The sequence below is a fragment of the Vigna umbellata genome, chromosome 1 (genome assembly GCF_029865625.1).
Source record: "Vigna umbellata cultivar VRB3 chromosome 1, Vumbellata_1.0, whole genome shotgun sequence".
Taxonomy (NCBI): Eukaryota; Viridiplantae; Streptophyta; class Magnoliopsida; order Fabales; family Fabaceae; genus Vigna; species Vigna umbellata.
In genome coordinates this window covers 28,693,400-28,713,125 of record NC_142165.1, presented here as the reverse complement: position 1 = coordinate 28,713,125, position 19,726 = coordinate 28,693,400, and the positions used below count along the sequence as shown (strand labels likewise).

Sequence of the window (19,726 nt, the reverse complement as noted above, 5' to 3'; positions counted from 1 at the left end):
AGCCTTCTCACCATTAATAAATCACCCTCACAAGGCAAAGCTTCCTCCTCATAAATAGAGGTGCTAGAATCACTTGAATATGAAAAACCCTTACTTTGACTCTCACACTCTAGGATGTATACAGACCTTTTATTAGGACACTCAAAACCATAGTGTCCTCTTTCTCTACATCTAAAGCATTTGATCTCCTTACTCCTATTATCTTTGGAAAGTTCCTTTTGGGGACATCTCTCCTTTTCTTTTTCCCTATCCCTAGATCCTTATATTTTGATTTGGAGGGTTAACCCTTCCTCTTTGAATCTTACCTAAGGTAGGAGATGTTAGGGTAGTCTTTCTTAGAGGATGTTTTCCTCTTCAATTGTTGCTCAACCTTAATACTTAGTTGGACTAGGTCGTTAAGGTCCCTATAAGTTAAAAGCTCTATCCTATCCATAATATCATAATTAAAAGCACTTTGAAACCTAAATATTGTTAACCTTAGTACTTCCCTAATTTTAGCCCTTAACATGAACAACTCCATTTTTTGCCTATATTCTTCTACATTCATGTTCTTTTGTTGGAGTATTTGGAGGTTGTCCATCAACTCCCTATCATAATAAGAAGGTATATGCCTTCCTCTAAGGGCGGTCTTAAGCTCATTCAAATAATTGATTTGGGGAAAGTTATTGATTTGGTGGTCTTTAACCAAGGCAGTCCATTAATACATTGTAGAACTTTGGAAACTGATAGTAGCTAGGGGTACGCTCCTTTCTTCACTAATATGGCGGTACTCAAATAATTGCTTGACTTTCATCTCCCAATATAAGTACTCTTCTACACTGTCTCTTCCATGGAAAGGGCGAAGGTCTACTCTACGTTCCTTAGAGGGATGATCTATATGTTTATGGGATCTCTTAGGTGGGGATTGGTAGAAATCATCATGGTGATGGTCACTATAGCACTCATTTCTACTAGAAGAGAGGAAATTTTATGTAGTGTATGATAACAGTTGAAAAACTGTTATTTTCATGCTTAAAATTGACACAAAAAGCAACCTTTACACTTAGAAACTAGCTTGAAATCATGCTTTTATCCATATTTTCAGAAATAAGAGAGCTGGACAGGTTTATGCTTGATTTCAGTGTTTTTGTGCATGTTTTAAGGTGAATTTAGTGAAAGAAGTGAAGAAGGAGAGAGATGGAATCAGAAAAGTCAACCAGAAACCAGAAAAGTCAACCAATCAACCAGAAAAGTCAACCAGTCAACCAAAAAGTCAACCAGTCAACCAGAATACGAAAAAAGTCAACCAGACGAGTTTTGGGCCAGTTTTATGCGATTTTATGATCTGTTTGGGCCTGGACCCGTTTTCTATTATTTTTATGTCCTATTTAAAGACCTAGATGTCTTAGGGTTTTGTATCTTTGGCAGAAACGAAGCAAACACTCTCTCTTCCACCCCTTGGGGTAGATTGGGAGATGGTGACAGCTCTCCTCTTCTTTTTCTCGGGTTTTTCTATCTCTTTCATTCTTTCATTATTGTTCATCTAGGTTCACCATGAATATGGTGAACTAAACCTTGTATGTTTGTTGGGGAATCAATGTAATCTTTTGAAGCTCTCATATATGGAATTTGTGCTTGCATCTTAATCTAAGATTTATGCTTTCTTTCATCATTAGTTAGGGTTTTTCCTCTTTGCTTAATGCTTGCTTTGTTTAACTCATTCAATGCATGATTATTGATTTTGTCGATACGGGAACGTACGGGGAAGTCTAGATCCGGGGAATTTCTCCCAATAGTATATTGGTTGCCTTAAGCTCCTGTGCTAAAAAAACTAATTATTAGGAATGCTAGGAATTGTATGAACTCGTAATTAGGGAGAAGCCTTCTTGAAAGGTAATTTAGAGAGTGGCATTAACAATGATGACTTGAATGTTGAATTCCTAAAATATATGAGAGTGGATAAGATGAAATTGACCCCCAACAACATATTCATCAATATATTTCATTGAAAGTGCTTGTCTTTTGTTTTAGCCATTGATCAACCTCATGCATACATGTTTATTTTCGTCTTTTGCATATTAAACTCCAATTATTTTGTTCTTAAGTCTTAGCTAATCAACAAATCACATAACTAAACTAGGCCGTGAGTCCTTTGGGAGAACGATACTTAGTCTTACCGAGTTTATTACTTGAAACGATTCGGTCATACTTGCCGATTGTTAAACAAGTTTGTGACATCATATTTTGGTGTTCATAAATTTGTCATCAAGTTTTTGGCGCCGTTGCCGGGGACTCTGGTTTAACTGGTTAATTTGTGTGATCATTGATTATCTTTGACTTTAATTTTGAATTTCTGTTTTTATTTTCTGTTTTTATTTTTTCGATTTTTATTTGATTTGGTTTTATTTTATTTGATTTTATTTGATTTGATTTTATTTGATTTGATTTTATTTTATCTTATTTGATTTGATTTGATTTGATTTTATTTTATTTGATTAGATTAGATTTTATTTGATTTGATTTGATTAGATTTTATTTTATTTGATTTGATTTGATTAGATTAGATTTTATTTTATTTTATTTTATTTTATATTATTTTATCTTATCCTCTGAATCTTTTATCTTCTGAATCTATATCTTCTCCTATATCTTTTTGTGCTAACAAATGTTTTCTAGGGTTTTGTTTTCTTGTGCATGCAGGAAGCAATTAGAACAAGGAGCAAGAAAACAACAGAACCTCTGCTTGAAGGTCTAGACGAGAGTAGACGGAGGAGAAGAATCCGAACATCTAGAGAACTTTTCCCTTCTCCAGAAACTCTCTTACAATCATCACCACAAGGTTCTGTTCATAGCACAGAAAATATGGAGAACAACAATGTTAGAAGAACTCTTGCTGACTACACCAATATAGTTGGACCTCAACACTTTAACAGTATAGCTAGACCTAGAGTCAATGCAGCTAATATGGAGGTCAAACCAGCACTGATTCAACTCGTGAAAAGCAACCAATTTAATGGGTTATCTCATGAAAGCCCATATGAGCACCTCACTACCTTCAATGAGATTTGCAACATAGTCAAGATTAATGGGGTGCCAGACGAAGCTATCAAACTTAGCTTGTTTCCTTTCTCATTGGGAGGCAATGCTAAGCTTTGGTTGAATTCTTTCCCAGAAGAAAGTTTCACAGAGTGGGAAGCAGTGGTCACAAAATTTTTAAACAAGTACTTCCCACAATCTAAGGTGACAAAAGGCAAGCAAGAGATTTCTTCATTTAAGCAGGGTATGGACGAATCACTGGGGCATGCATGGGACAGATACAAAAGCTTGCTAAGAAAAACACCCACGCATGGCTTTGAAGATCAGGAAGTAGTCTTAACTTTCCTTGGAGGGCTTGGTTCACAAACCAAGATGATGCTGGACGCCTCAGCAGGAGGCAATATTAAATGGAAAACTCCAGAGGAAGCAACAGAGATTATATTAAATGGCAACTGAGGATTTTGTGCACATCTTGATTGAACTCTTGGTCATAAGTTTGAGTGAAACCATGTTTTCTATAATCTCTGTTGCTTCCTCTGGAGTTTTCCATTTAATATTGCCTCCTACTGAGGCGTCCAGCATCATCTTGGTTTGTGAACCAAGCCCTTCAAGGAAAGTTAAGACTACTTCCTGATCTTCAAAGCCATGCGTGGGTGTTTTTCTTAGCAAGCTTTTGTATCTGTCCCATGCATGCCCCAGTGATTCTTCCATACCCTGCTTAAATGAAGAAATCTCTTGCTTGCCTTTTGTCACCTTAGATTGTGGGAAGTACTTGTTTAAAAATTTTGTGACCACTGCTTCCTACTCTGTGAAACTTTCTTCTGGGAAAGAATTCAACCAAAGCTTAGCATTGCCTCCCAATGAGAAAGGAAACAAGCTAAGTTTGATAGCTTCTTCTGGCACCCGATTAATCTTGATTGTGTTGCAAATCTCATTGAAGGTAGTGAGGTGCTCATATGGGCTTTCATGAGATAACTCATTAAATTGGTTGCTTTTCACCAGTTGAATCAGTGCTGGTTTGACCTCCATATTAGCTGCATTGACTCTAGGTCTAGCTATACGGTTAAAGTGCTGAGATCCAACTATATTGGTGTAGTCAGCAAGAGTTCTTCTAACATTGTTGTTCTCCATATTTTCTGTGCTATGAACAGAACCTTGTGGTGATGATTGTAAGAGAGTTTCTGGAGAAGGGAAAAGTTCTCTAGATGTTCGGATTCTTCTCCTCCGTCTACTCTCGTCTAGACCTTCAAGTAGAGGTTCTGTTGTTTTCTTGCTCCTTGTTCTAATTGCTTCCTGCATGCACAAGAAAACAAAACCCTAGAAAAGATTTGTTAGCACAAAAAGATATAGGAGAAGATATAGATTCAGAAGATAAAAGATTCAGAGGATAAGATAAAATAATATAAAATAAAATAAAATAAAATAAAATCTAATCAAATCAAATCAAATCAAATAAAATAAAATCTAATCTAATTAAATCAAATAAAATCTAATCTAATCAAATCAAATCAAATCAAATCAAATCAAATAAGATAAAATCAAATCAAATAAAATAAAATAAAATCAAATAAAATCAAATAAAATAAAACCAAATCAAATAAAAATCGAAAAAATAAAAACAGAAAATAAAAACAGAAATTCAAAATTAAAGTCAAAGATAATCAATGATCACACAAATTAACCAGTTAAACCAGAGTCCCCGGCAACGGCGCCAAAAACTTGATGACAAATTTATGAACACCAAAATATGATGTCACAAACTTGTTTAACAATCGGCAAGTATGACCGAATCGTTTCAAGTAATAAACTCGGTAAGACCAAGTATCGTTCTCCCAAAGGACTCACGACCTAGTTTAGTTATGTGATTTGTTGATTAGCTAAGACTTAAGAACAAAATAATTGGAGTTTAATATGCAAAAGACGAAAATAAACATGTATGCATGAGGTTGATCAGTGTACTTTCTCCTTCTTAGTGAGGTTTCCTCTTATTAATTTTCTTTACTTTGACTCATTATGAATTGGGCAAATATGTTCTTCAGCTCACTAATTTTTAGTCTTTGTTGTTGAAGCTCATCTCTCAAATGTACACCCTATTGGCTATCCCTTACACTTTTATGTACATTGGAATGATGAGATTGATCACTCATGTTATGAAGTAGAAATTAATTCCACAAAGGTTTTCAAAACGATATTCACAACTGTGAATGAAAAGATTTCCACAAACAAGGTTTTCTTTTTGGATAGAGGATTTCTAGACAGAAACAAAGAGTAAAGGTTTTCCAAGTAGCTCCCAAGAAGGAGAGGTGAGTCACAATGGATAAGTTTAGAAACCAAGTACTTCCTAGATAGACTTTCCTTAAATTACTAATGGCATACCCCCTAGCCATTGTCAAGCATCTACAAGAACAGTTGAAGTTATCCATGAAGATGGTCTAAACTCTACTTTTTGGACCACCTTTAGAGCCATCATGGAGCATAACTTGGAGTTGTATAGGTTTCTTTAGGCCATGTATATTGGCCAAGTAGTGTAGGTTTTTTTAGGCCATATATTTCGGCCAAATAGGTAGGTTTGTTTAAGGCTTGTATTAAGCCCTAATTAGTATAGGTTTTTCCTTAAGGTAGACATCCAAACCATGTGGAAAGTATGTGTTTAGCATAACTCCCTAAGATGTTTTGACTTGTAAGTCGTTTAGCATAGCCTTTAGAAGCTTTAACCTAGTTGTTTTTTGTTTCATATAATCCTAAGTGTTTTCCTAGGACTTTCCTATGTTGTTGGATAATTGGGGATTTTGTTCCTAGCATTTATGCTTCTGCCTATCCTATTCTTCTAGTTAAGCATTTTTAGATTTTTGTCCCATTTAATGTTATTTGATTAAACTTTAAAACAAGAGAACGTTTAGACATATAAGTCTAATAGACGATTTTGTCTTAACATATGAGTCGCCACATGTCCTCCCATATTGAAGAGGATTTGTGAACACTTGTTCACTCCTTAGAAGGCCTCATTTTTTTGTGTCTCCTCTATTCTAATCAGCTTTGATGTTGAATAATGTTATATTTCCCATTTATGGCCATAATACTCTTCTTAAGATCAACACTAGAACAACCCATAAGGCTCCTCTAGTCACTTTCCTCTTATAGTTAGCCTAACCTCTCTTTGAGCCTTCAAATAGCACATCACAACCATTTAACCACCATATGGCCATGCGCTTTTAGCCTTACAAACACCATAGCTTCCGCATTTCCAACCCTATCCTTGTTGATCCACCACATTTCTTCACCATATATCTTCAAGGGATTATCTTCATTATATCATTCTAGCTTTATCCAGACCTAGCTAGGAGATTTCTATCAATTACCTTTACCTAAGCTTCTTGGTGAAAAACTTCTAAAACAATTTTATCAAATGCAATGCAAAAATGCACCTAAACCAAACAAAGATTTAACTAAAATGCTACAAAATTACCTATATATCACGAAGACCTATAACAGGAAACAAAATCAAGGAATATATGAAATGTAAAGATGTAAGCCAACTAACAGCCCTAGGTGAAAGTGCAAGTGACACTTTGGAGCTCCTTGACGCACCTTCACTTCTAAAGTGGAATTAAGACTATTACAACAATTTACCTGTGGAGATGAGATTGCACCAAGGGGAATTTTCCCAAGACACCAAGTAAGGAAAGAAATGAAACAAAACTACAAACCAAAATTACAAGGCAAATGAACCAAATTACAAGAAAAGTTGTGATATTTAAAAGAAAATATGTACCTGTTGTGAGCCTGCTCTTGTTTCTTCAAGTTTTGTCATCTCTTTATGTCACTATAAATGCCTCCTTGTCATATCCCTTTTCCAAGCCAATTAAGAGTACTTCTTCTAGCTTCTTTTCACCCTTAAGATGTTACTTGAAAGGTTAGTCAATCACTTCACAAGAAGCAAAATTCGTAGTTGTATGAACCATTCAAGAGGCCAAGAAAAGAAATCAATAAATACATAATTTGAAAGGCTAAAATCATATAAAGATTAATTGACAAGATGTATAGAAGCCAAGAAAGATAGACTAAAATAAAAGCACAAAAACAAGTAAGCACTTCAAAAGGAAATTCCTATGAAAGGCATTAGAATGGATGAATAAAACCAAACAAACTAAAAGTAAAAAGATGTGATGATCTTAGCCAAGAAGAATGAAACTTAAGATAACAAAAAATGGTTCACACATAAGACCAATATCCAAACTAAAAATGGGTTTTTAGTTGTTGTTACTTTATCTTTTATCTCTTTTTTTCACTTCTTTTGCTCATTTTCTTTTCTTCTTTTCTTTAACTTTAGTAGAGAGGAATAATTTTTTTTCTTATATCAACTTGATACAACAACAACCAACATATTATTTTGCAATTTCATACCCATTATCCAAGGCTCAAGCAATCAAAATTTATAGAAGCTCTTAAGGAATTAAGTAATTTGTTGACAATTTCAAAAAGACTTTATGGAACCCTAACTCTTAGAAAATCAAGATAACATACCCAAATGAAAAACACACTCAATTGACGCATCTAATCATGGGTTTTCAAGCTTTGGTGTTTTGTAAAATGAAAATAAAATGGTAAAACATTGAAGTGATGACAATTTGGAATCAACAAGACATTAGAAAAAACAATAGGATCATAAAATCAAATAAAAGACTCTAAACTCGTATGACATTCAATGGAAATGACCAAAAACAACTACACATACCCAACATATGCAAAAGAAAAAAATGGAATTCCTACACCACATACATGGATGACTTAAGAAAAACAAGTGATTTGAACCAAAATTTAGAAACTCATGGCACACATACATGGATCAAACATAATACAAACATGGTAGGATAGATGAGACAAGAAAAAATCATGAAAGGGGTCAATAGAACTTATCCCTTGAAGACCTCCAAGGAAAGCAACCTTTACTCTTGATACTAAATGATGAAACCCTATTTATGGAGCTTGATGAGGAATCCTAAAGTAGCTTTGAAGAACACTTGAATTTTTTAAGGAAGTGTTATGACAAATACTCTTAGAATAAAGTCTTGAAGTAGGTTCGACCAATCTTGCAAGAGAGTGAGCTAGGAAAAGTCTTAGAATAAGACAAATACTTGACCTTAAAATGCAATTAGAGTGGGAAATACAAGGGAAAAGTGGGAAAATTTTGAGTGTTATGAGGGAAGGTTTGAGGGACATTTAAGTATTCTAGGGAAGTTATAATGGTGAAAAATTAATCATAATTTGTGGAGGTCATAAACTTCTTCAAAAAGCAATTAATACCCTCAATACAATCAACAATTGCTTACAAGTAGTTCAGACTAAATCTCGCTAAGAGCGAATTTGATGCTTAAGCTAGAGAGTATCTCTTTCTTTTTTTTCTCTTCTCTTCTCCTTTTCTAAGCTCAGATGTATTCTTTTCTTTGAGCTCTTTTCTCTCTTTTTCTCTTTAGGTTGGATATGTTATTGTAAGCTTTTCTTTGTGCTCTTTGGCTATCCTCTTGATTTTCTTCTTGAGAGATCTTATATTTATAGGTTTCATGAATATTTGTCCGTTAGACTTAGTTTGTAGTTTGTAGCCTTGATACTTATGTTTTCTCTTTCTTCTTTTCATAGTAGTCGTTGTGTAAGTCAACTTTGTCAAAGCAGGCATGTTTTTTCAGTCCTTTGCTTGAAATAAGATGTACGATCTTTTTAGACTTTACTTCAAGAGAGGAACATTTCGTGATTATCTCCTTTGTCTCTAACGACCACATTTTCATAATTAATATGTAGCACTTTGGATGCATGTAGAATAGCTTATTTGCAAAATTAGAGTATATTGTGCATGCAGCAGATAATACTTTTCTTATCACTTTCGTTGTTTTTAAACGTTGAGCATTTAATGTCATTTAATGTTTGCTCAGAATAACAAAGTACTTTTTGATTTCCTACTGTTAGGTAGCATTTTACAATTAAGTTCTTTTTCTAAAGATATCAAGCGTATATAAATACTTCATCAAAAGAAGGTGTTTGTTTAGCTCATGGTATCGTTTGATCAAGGAAACACTTCTTTGACTTTTCTCTCTTTTTAGACAGATAGCGTTTAACTTCCTTAGGCTTTCTTATGTGTTTTTAATAATTAAGTCTTTTAATGTTTTTGTCGAAGACATTGTCTCGACCTGTTTTTGTTTTCGAGAGAAGCCAATTACCTAATCCAGGTATTTTAAGCATTTAGTGTTTAACTCAATCTCTCTTGGACGCTTTTAGACAATACATCATCTAGTTATGCGTCTGGGTGTTTTAGCCTAAATGTTTTTCTATTTCCTAGGACCTAAGTGTTTTCTTATGATTTCTATGTTTGGGGTTCATGTTCTAGTTTTTGTCTATTTGAGGTTTAGCCTCTAAGTCTTGTGTTTTAGTTCATTCTTTAGTTTAGCTTTTAGTTTTAAGTCTTGTGTGTTCTATAGTTTTTTGTTTTTATCTTTTGCATGTTGTAAGTGAACACAGTCGAAAAAATATTGTGCAAAAGCAAATAAACAAGTAAACGAGAATCAATAAAGATATAAATAAGCAATAAATAAAAATGAATAGATAATGATCAGAAAATAAACAACACTCACAGAAAATTTTATTAAAATAAAACATATTACAATGTAAGCCAAGAACTGCATAATCCACTTTAAGTGGAGCCACACTAACCGTGCAATGAGGTACCCATCACTAGTAAAAAATATGCTTTTGAATTCGCCTAATAGGCTTCGGTCAAAGAAAAACCGAAGCCTATCTGAAAACAATGGCAATCTTGTAATTTTCACAAACTTATATGCACCGGTTTAAGAATATCCGAAGCATATAGGGCATCTTACCTCAGTTCAAATCATAACCGGTGTCTGATACTTTCTGAAAAAGTCACATGCGTCTCTGCAAAACTGAGTTTTGGCCTGACACGTAATTTAGTGCTTCGGTTCTATACAGAACCGGTGTCAAAAGAAGTTTATGCCTCGGTCATTACATAACCGAGGCCATTAATGGCATGAATCTGTGCAATTGTGTCACATCCCATCCCATCCCATTTTTCCTTGTCACATCATGTCACATCCCCACCTTCTTCCTTCCCTCCAACTTTTCCTTCTTCCACTCCTAACCCTAAAAAATAACAATGCTACTTCACCAAGCACATGCTTCACTCATTAATAATAATCTCACTAATATACTTCAGTTTCAGAAATGAAGAAGGAGGAGTTGGAGCTGACGGCTGACTCCTACACGGTTAAGGTTCAGCAAAGTTAGATTCTTGAGCTCCGCACAACTCGTCGGAACCTCGCCGGAGAGAACGTTGTTGGACAGATCCATCGACATGAGACTCTTCAGGTTCCCCAGCTGGAGAGCGCATTCACCTGAAGAAAGAGCGTGTCCATATTCTGAAGCCTTCCGAGGTCAGCCGGAATATCGCCGGAGAGTCCGCAATACGCAGCGTTGAAACGGAAAAGCTGGGACAAGTTTCCAATCTCCGACGGGATTCCGCCAAGGTGGAGATGACGAAGGATGTTTCCAAGTGCGGTGAGGTTTCCAAGCTTCGGGGATGTTTCCCATGAGCTCGTTAGGTGCTGCCAGGTGCCATACTCGGGAGGGATCTGGCCGGAGAAAAAGTTGCCGCCAGGTGGAGATGACGGAGGATGGGCATGGCGGCGATGGCGAGGGGAAGGGGACCGATTGGGCCGGAGAACTGATTTTTGGCATGGGAGAGGTAGGAGATGAAATGGAGGTACAAGAGAGGGGGAGAAACGACCTCGGTTCATCAGGAACAAAGGCATAAAATTTAAAAAAATAAAAAATGTTACTGCTTCAGTTAATTTTGAACCGAAGCATAATCCTACCATTTTATGCTTCGGTTATGAACCGAGGCATAAAATCTATCACTTTTTACCTCGTCTGAATATGCCTCGGTTGAAAAACCGGTGCCTATCAGCGAAAATAACCGTTGTCGTTTCTCTTCATTGCACTAGTGCATAACAGAATAGAAAAAGCCCTGCTTAATAACATGATGTGTTAATCGAAAAGGAACGTGAATTAACACTCATTGCTCCAGACAACAGAGGTATATAATCACCACATTCATAGAACTCAAACAATAACAACAAAATCCATGAAAATAGTAACCCTAAATCAATGAAAATTCTTAGTGTCAATATGACATGATTCAAAGAATGTGATCATTCTTTGTTTCCAATAGTCGAACTTCTCTCCTTTGAATAAAGGAGGACGGTTAACGACATAGTTGTCATAGCAGCTGCAGCGAAATGGTTAGCGTGGAACAACAAACCAAGAGGGGGGTGGAATTGGTTCTTAATAAAAATGTGTGCCTTTTAAATTTTCTACTCAATTAAACTTACTTAGCAATTAATAATAACGAGTAAAGAGAGTAAGGTTGAAAGAAATTTGCACAGATGATTTTATCCTGGTTCGAATCTTACCTATCTTACGTCAAGTCGCTTATCCCAAAACAAGATAAATAGTTCACTAATCACAAAACAATTACAAATTACAATCACACAGTACAATTTGTACGAGTTTAGAAGACACCTTTCTTGATGCCACATGAGATGAACCTACACCTCCTTTGAGTCTTCATAAAGGATGAACACTTCCTCCGAATACTTCACGAAGGATGACTTCCTCTTCCGGACACTTCCTTAGACACACCAAGGATGAACCAATTATTCCTCTGTCACCGTAGCAGCACTTCACCAGCTCCATAGACAAGAGTTTCTTTAGCCGAATAAGAGCTCACAATTCTCAAGAGTTTCTGAGTTATAGAGCACAAGGGAAGAGTTGTTGTTGAGAGAAAATGAGATTCTATTTGTAGACTCAAGAAAAGACTCTTCCATTTTTCGTTTTTAGTCTTTCTGACAATGTTAATCAATTAACTTAAGTGGTTAATCGATTAACTCCCCAACAGATAGTCCAACGGCTAGAAAACAACTAAAAATCCAACGGTCATCCTGGTTAATCGATTAACTCCTTTAGTTAATCGATTAACGTTAATCGATTAACTCCCTTGATTAATCGATTAACCTTGTACGTTTTTTACTCTAAATTCATTTTTACATATCTTTTTTATACAAAATCAAAAACCACTAATTTCTTAAGTTCTAAACATCAAAATAAAATTATTACAAAAGCTATGGGCTATGATACAAGTCTTCAAAATAATTCTTCATGAATCTTGGTTGTTCTTGACTTGATTTGGGCATCATCAAAACTTCATCTTCATCATTTTGCTAACAGTGGCCTTCGTTTTCCATGCCACAAGATCTTTTCCTCGAGTCATGTTAAGAACTAACCCTGCAAGGTTAGCTCTGATACCAACTAAAGTACTTGAAAAACACTAGAAGGAGCAGTTGAATAATGTTAATGGAAAACTTTTTGCATACAATATAATAGAACTTTAGTCAATGATTGAAAGACTTTATACGCAAATAGCTAGATGCTCGCCTTTTGAAAACAATAAAATCTTTTTGAGTGCTTTTCAATTGTTAAAATATTTATATTAAAGTTTTAGTAAAACTTCCTTTTTAACACCAAATTTTTTAATGTAGGAAGCGTTTATATTAAAAGTAAGTGCAACTGCAGATTTTGTAAGAGAAGCGTTAAAGAGAACAAAACAATAAGCACACATTCATTTTTATACTAGTTCACTCCACCGAGCTCCGTCTAGTCTCATCTAACACATTAGAGGGTTCCACTATAATCTTCAACAAGATTACAACTAAGTATTGTCACTACTCATGGTATCCTTAGTCAACGAGTAACCCCTATTACCCTGACTAGTTGAGTTTCACCCACTCCTAGTATCCCTAGTCAAAGAATAATCTTTGTTACCCTACTAGTTTGAGTTTCACCCACTCCTAGTTGCGTAGTACTTTTCACCACTCCTTGTGTCCCTAGTCAACGAATAACCTTTGTTACCGTGACTAGTTTGAGTTCCATCCACTCTTGGTTTCCACTAGAAAATCCTGGTATCAACCTGATATGTTGCCTAGTAATCCATTAACTCAACTAAGTTAATCCACAAGTGTTTTAATTCTCTTCAAAATGTGCAATCAAATAGATTGCTTACAAATCTTTAGACGATTACTCTCATAGAAAGGATATATGTTTAGTCAAATTCAATCTATAGACTTGCGGAGTGTTTTTCTCTCTTCTCTTCTTATAATAGTAAGCTTATATTACAATGAAGCTTGAGATTGTTTCTCGACTTGATCTTTTTATCTTCACAAATATTTGTTTTTCAAATTCTTGAGCTCTTTTATGCTTTTCTCTCGACGATATTTTCTTGTTTTGTTTTTCTATTTGATGCTTTTCTCTTTGTAAGTTATTTTCTTGATTCTTTCTTCGACTCTTTTTCTATATATTTCTCATAAGATATTCATTACATATAGCTTTGGTCTTGATTCTTGAGTCTTCTCAGTTTTGTCGTATGAATTAGTCGTTGGTTAAAGTCAACTTGTCAGAGCATGCTTGCCTTTTGAGTACTTTAATAGAATTAGGTTGTACTATCTTTTTGGCACGACTTCTAATGGAGAGAACATTTCGTGAATATCTTCTTTGTTCCTAACGTCCACTTCTGATTTTTATTTGATGAAGTAAGTGGATGCGTGTAATAGGCAACCTGCACAAAGTATAGTAGATATGCTTGTAGCAGATACGTCCTTTCTCTTATAACTTTTGTTATTTTTGAACGTTGAACATTTAATGACATTTAATTCTTGTCAAAACAACAAAGTGTTTTTTACATTTTATACCATTCAGGTAGGATTTTATCATTTGTGCTTCTCACTAGGATACCAAGCATTGATTGAAGACTTCATTGTTGGGTGAAGTAGATCGTTTAGCTCATGGCATCGTCTATTCTATATAAATGCTTTTAGATTTTGCTCTATTCACCAAGTGCGTTTAACAAGTTGTCTTCTATCACAAGTTTTTGGATTATTAATTGAGATTTTCAAAAGCTTTCAAAAAACATTGTCTAGACATTTTTACCTTCTTAACTAAATTGAGAGTTTAACTGATTACTGTCTGGTATAGTATATCTTTTGCATGTAGCAAGACTATCATTGACACTTAAGTTTGAGAATCATTTAGTGTTACATCAAATTTATGCTTAGATGATACTTTCCTAAGTTACGTGGTTTTTAGAGTATTTTTATTTACACTTATATTTTAGTTATTTCGATATTCTAGTGATATCATCTTCATATTCTCATTTTGTTTAATGTTTTTTTGTTAATCTTCAAAATATACGAGAGCGTTTAGACATTTTAGTCTTATAGACGATTTTGTCTTAACAACTTATTTTTATATTGCTTCAATCTAAACTGAGCTACATCCAATTCTCGCTTGAATACTCTTAAGAAGTTCGACTAATGTTTCAAAAGATTACAAGTGAGTTTGAACACTCTTGGTTTTACAAACTAACCCAACTGGTTAAAGGAGTTTCATCGTTCCTAGTATAACACTAGTCCAACTGACTAAATCGTTTAACTGCACAAAGTTAAATTAACAATTGTTTTTGTTTACTTCTGAATCTAAAAACCACAAAGTGTTTTTGAAATACAAGTACAGATGTTTACTCTCTTCGAGAGGATATAAAATCAATACAATGAAGATCCGAAAACTTGTAAAGAAACTTTTCTTTTTCAAATAGAAAGTATAGACGATGTAAGCTTGAGAGAGAAAACAATAGCATAAGCAATAACATATCTTGATTCTTGTTCTCGTCTCTTCATTCAATCCTCTTTATATATACTTCTTTAAAAAGATATTTGTTACTCATAACATTGACTTTCGCATAGCGATGTAGCCTTTTATTATGAGGTCAGATGTTATTTTGCTTGTACAGAAGAGAAAGATATAAGGCATGAAGGAAACATTCCAAGAATGTCTTCCTATCTCTTAACATTCTTCTAATTCGATGCAAAACTTTTGAATAATTTGTACTTATTTCATCTGCGCAGAAAAAGAGATCATAACACAATAAACATTGGAGAACTATTTCGTACATGCACTAAAAGTGTTAGACGTTTCTTAAGCATTTAGGCATTGTACGTGTATAAGCATTTATACATAATCTGTTTGAGTAAATTCAATGTTTAGAATATCTTTTATACATACAACGTTTAGCGAACTTATCCTAAATGATTTTATTTTATTAAACTCTATTTCCTTTGATGCTTTTATTAACACTTCAAAAATGTTTGCTTAGACGATCTTATCTTAACACTCATTTGATCTTTGGTTAAAGTGATAACCTTTCCTTTAATGAGCTCAAAGCTTTGAAATGCTCGTACATATAGTCCAACCCTATTTTACATCAACGAGTAATTTTTTAATCTGCTTTACCATTTAAAAAAAAGTGTATTAATAAAGTTAAGTCATATTAATAAAATTAACTCTAATTTTAAATAAAATAATTTAATGGAGTTTGCTAATTTATGTAACCTCTTAAAATGTACTAAATTTTAGTTGACAAAAAAGTTCCTATTCATACAAAAAGACATACTTTAAACAATGGATATTTTAATAATTTTTATTTTTAATTTAAAATAAAAAAATAAAAAATTATTCAAATACCCTTAATCTTTAAAACTTAAAATCCATGATATATGAAGATATTTTTACAACTAAACTTTGATATATTTTGAAAAATTACATAAATTAGCAAAATATATATATATATATATATATATATATATATATATATATATATATATATATATATATATATATATATTACCTTCAATAATTTCATATAGTTTAGAAGTCGAGAAAAAGAATAATTTAAATACATTTTCAACTTTTAATCCGTTGATACGTCTTTTAAGTATATAATTAGTTTTTAACTCCAAAATAAATATAGTGATTGATTGTTATCCTAATGATCTTATATATTTTAAAAATAAAATTACTTTTTTTTTCTTAAAAATATAATAGTTATTTTATGAAAAGAGTCCATCCAACCTAATCACATTTAAGTTACTAGCTAGATCCTATCTAATTAATTGTTATTTTAAGGGAAGACGTATCTTATTCCCATCTTGTTGGTCATATTCAAGCTTTAATGGGTGATGTTCATTCTTGACAATCAACTATGTAACATTACGATTGAAATGCATGATCCGTTAATTAAGGTGTTAAGACTTCCACCAAATGGATTTGGATGGAGTTATGTTTCATTCAACAATTATAACTACACGCAAGAGAGTGATTTTAGATTATAAGGAAGGCTTTGTCCGTGCTTTTATTTTTAGAAGAATTAGTTTATGCACTATGAAGAAATAATTGTGGGACATGGTTCATGGAATGATGATAATGGTTGATAATGTATCTATCCATATACAGTACCGATGTTGAATATGATTTCCACGAGGCAATCCAGCTCATTATGCATTGTGATTTTCAATGGGCACAATTTTATGATTGTTGGGTGTAAGACGTGGACACATGAGATAAGAGTTTTGAAACTTTAGATAAGGAGAGATTGATTCAAATAAAGTTATTGTCATATTTGCAAAAACATGTCTTATTACCAATTGGTTGATAATTGGTTTGGAATAAGGATGGAAATAGGTGAGTGGATGTGGGTTTGACTGTTTCTTTTTCATTTTTAAAGTAAAGATTTATTCTTATCTTCATACTTAGTATCAGATTTTTGTCTTATTCTCATTTTCATTAGAGGATTAATACACCCATATATCTATATGTACTACTCTCTTTTATTGTTTCGAGTATAATTAAATATTTTTTTATAAAAATAATAAAATTCACAGCAAAGAAAACATGTTATAAAGTATTAAATGTCAAAAGGATACATATATAATTTTATTCAATCTCAAATATTAAGAAAAAAATTATAATTCTATAAATATCAAATATACGTATTAAATAGGAATTAGATTAAGGTCAAATAATTAAAAAAAATAATATAAATGATCAATTGTGTACCTTGAAACACTACAAGAAAAATCGCAATTATATACGGTCGAAATCCGTATATAACCTCTAAAATCTGTATAAAAAATGGTGTTATATACGATTACATACGGCCAAAAATCCGTATATAAAAAGGGTGTAGATAACATTATATACGGATTATCCGTATATAACTTATATACGGATTATCCGTATATAACTTATATACGGATAATCCGTATATAAGTTAAACAGTTTTTGATCAATTCACGTGAATAGCATACCTGCTCATCCAAACAGACAATTTACAAGACCTGCGCATACCAAATAGACAATTCACAAGACCTGCCCATACCAAACAGACAATTCACAAGACCTGCACATTATATCCATTCACAAATTTGACAAATAAATTAAGTCTTAAAACCTACAAACAAGCATTTCACATTAAGCATAATAAGAAAGTTTACATAATTGTTAATTGTAATAAGTTCAAATAACATGAACTAAGTTATTGAGGGAATAAGTTTGAGTCATAATAGATGCCCTACTTCTAAAAACATAACTAGTAATCTCCATAAACATTTTCATCTTGTGGTTGATCTGTTGGTTGTTGTGGTTGTTGTGGTTGTTGTGGTTGTTGTGGTTGTTGTAGTTGAACATTAGTATGTGGCTGATTTTAGGATTGAAAAAATTGTTGTGAAATTGCGACTGCAGGAGGCGGAAGGTACTGCATTATGACGCCAATAAAGCCTTGCAATTGAGAGTTCATCTGTCGAAGTTGGTCATCATGGGTTGATACTCGTGTGTGGAGGTTAAAAATGTCCTCTACAATCGGTTGCTGAGAAGAAGATGCATGTGTTTGTTGTATGTAACTATCGACACAGTCATCTTGAGCACTGACATTTCCAATGTCGTATACGCGTCCCTTGTTACCTTCCACCAGCAACGTCCAACCAACATTTGTTCCTCAATCTTTCCTCATATGCAGGGTCTAGGGGAGCACATGCTGAAACACCAACAAATGCTGTCTCAGGTCTTATTTGAGAAAATTTTGCTTCAAACTCTTCCTGTTAAATGAATACATGATTATCGTTAAATAGATAGACCTAAGAATTAGAACCTAATAAAGAATATAATAGAGTTAGTAGAAACTAACATGTGTCCTCCTAGACCTTTCATCGACAAATTCTCCCGTTGATGCTCGAATATGTGTCTGTTGAAATATTTCATCAACATGCACTGACCGACCAAGCTCCTGTGACTACAAGCAAAGAAGATGTAAGTTGTTAACATCAAATATTTGTAAAGTTTATGAGTAGAAATGTAAAAATAAATTTATATGTACCAGACGAATTGCATGCTCATGCACGCTAATGGATCCCCCAGTGTGCAAACAACCACCCTTGTCAGATGTCCTGTTCTTTTTGGCCGTTTCACATTTTTGTCTATAAAGTGGCATGTTCCACTTCTCCAAAAGACCGTTTCACAACAATGCAAAATTTCAATGCGTACACCAAAATTTTAAAGTAAGAACATTAAGCAAGTTATGCATATGTTTGCAACTTTGAGTCTGAATGTTTAGCATTGCATAAATGCATGATCTTAATAGCTAAACATGTTTAATATGATCCTAATCAAAGTCTAAAACAAAGAACATATAAAAGAAACTAATGCAGAATAAAATTCCTAATTCTAGCTAGTTTACGTAGCCTAGTAAAATGAATGGAATAGGATAATGTAGGGTTCATACATGATTCAAATAATTTAACGAAGATGATAAAATGCTTAACACAACTGGAACGAGAGAAACTCAAAATCAGTGGTTAGACCAAATTTGAAGCAAACTAGTCAAAACTAGTCTTAACATCAAATAATTTTTCTCTTAATTTTAAATTCTGATGTGATAAAGAATATATTTGGATGATTTTATGATTTGTAAATGCTTAATTTGATGTTAATTAATGCTAAAATACAGAATTGGATAGAATGTTCAGTAAATAAAAAATGCCTAATTCTATATGTGCATGTCAATCTAAAATATAACCTAATGGATGAAGAACACTATGACTAATGATTACATGACCTAACCAGGAAACAACTTCAAACCATGTTACCACTTTTTTGACAAAATAGGATCCACTAACATGATTGTCAAAACCATGATGACTAATATATGAAAGCAATAAAAGCACCCAAAACGAAGCAAACCATTTTCAGTGACTAGTTTTGGTCAAGACCTATTTTCAATAACAGCCAATAAAACGAAACCAAAATATAAGCAATTCAAACTTACCAAATGTAGAAGGCAATAGCAACTCGATCTTATCTCTTCCACTTCGAAGAAACCAACCTAGGGTTTCCAAATTCGCGATTTCAAACCTCGAAACAACAACGACCAAAAATAGGACAATGTAACAACACCCAGAGAAAAGATAACTCAAATAAACCTCAAATCTAAACGATTCAAAGTCGAACTTATCTCTACCACTTCGAAGAAACCAACCTAGGGTTTCCAAAGTCGCAATGTCAAACCTCCAAACAACAAAAAGAGAAAACGAAAACAAAAATAATCCTCAAAGTTTCGATTACTCACCGTGTTCGACAAATCAAATCTGAATCCACACAAATCGCGAGCGGTGACGTGGAGTGCGGGTTTCACTGAACCAGAGGCTCGCTGCCGGCGAGGTGGACTGACAGCGGAGAAGAGAGTGCAATGAAGAAGTGGACTGAAGGT

At 33.7% G+C, this 19,726-nt stretch overlaps 1 protein-coding gene across 1 annotated transcript; it reads right to left on the bottom strand.

Annotated features, from left to right (window-relative positions):
• Positions 1–17,325: 17,325 nt before the first annotated feature.
• On the bottom strand, positions 17,326–18,451 carry LOC148205083 (uncharacterized). Its single transcript, XM_088102191.1, has 4 exons — positions 18,338–18,451; positions 18,149–18,253; positions 17,926–18,059; positions 17,326–17,365 (listed from the first exon to the last, which is right to left on the bottom strand). Exons 1-4 carry the CDS (start codon positions 18,449–18,451, stop codon positions 17,326–17,328), a joined length of 393 nt encoding a protein of 130 aa, XP_087958317.1.
• Between the last annotated feature and the right edge of the window lie 1,275 nt (positions 18,452–19,726).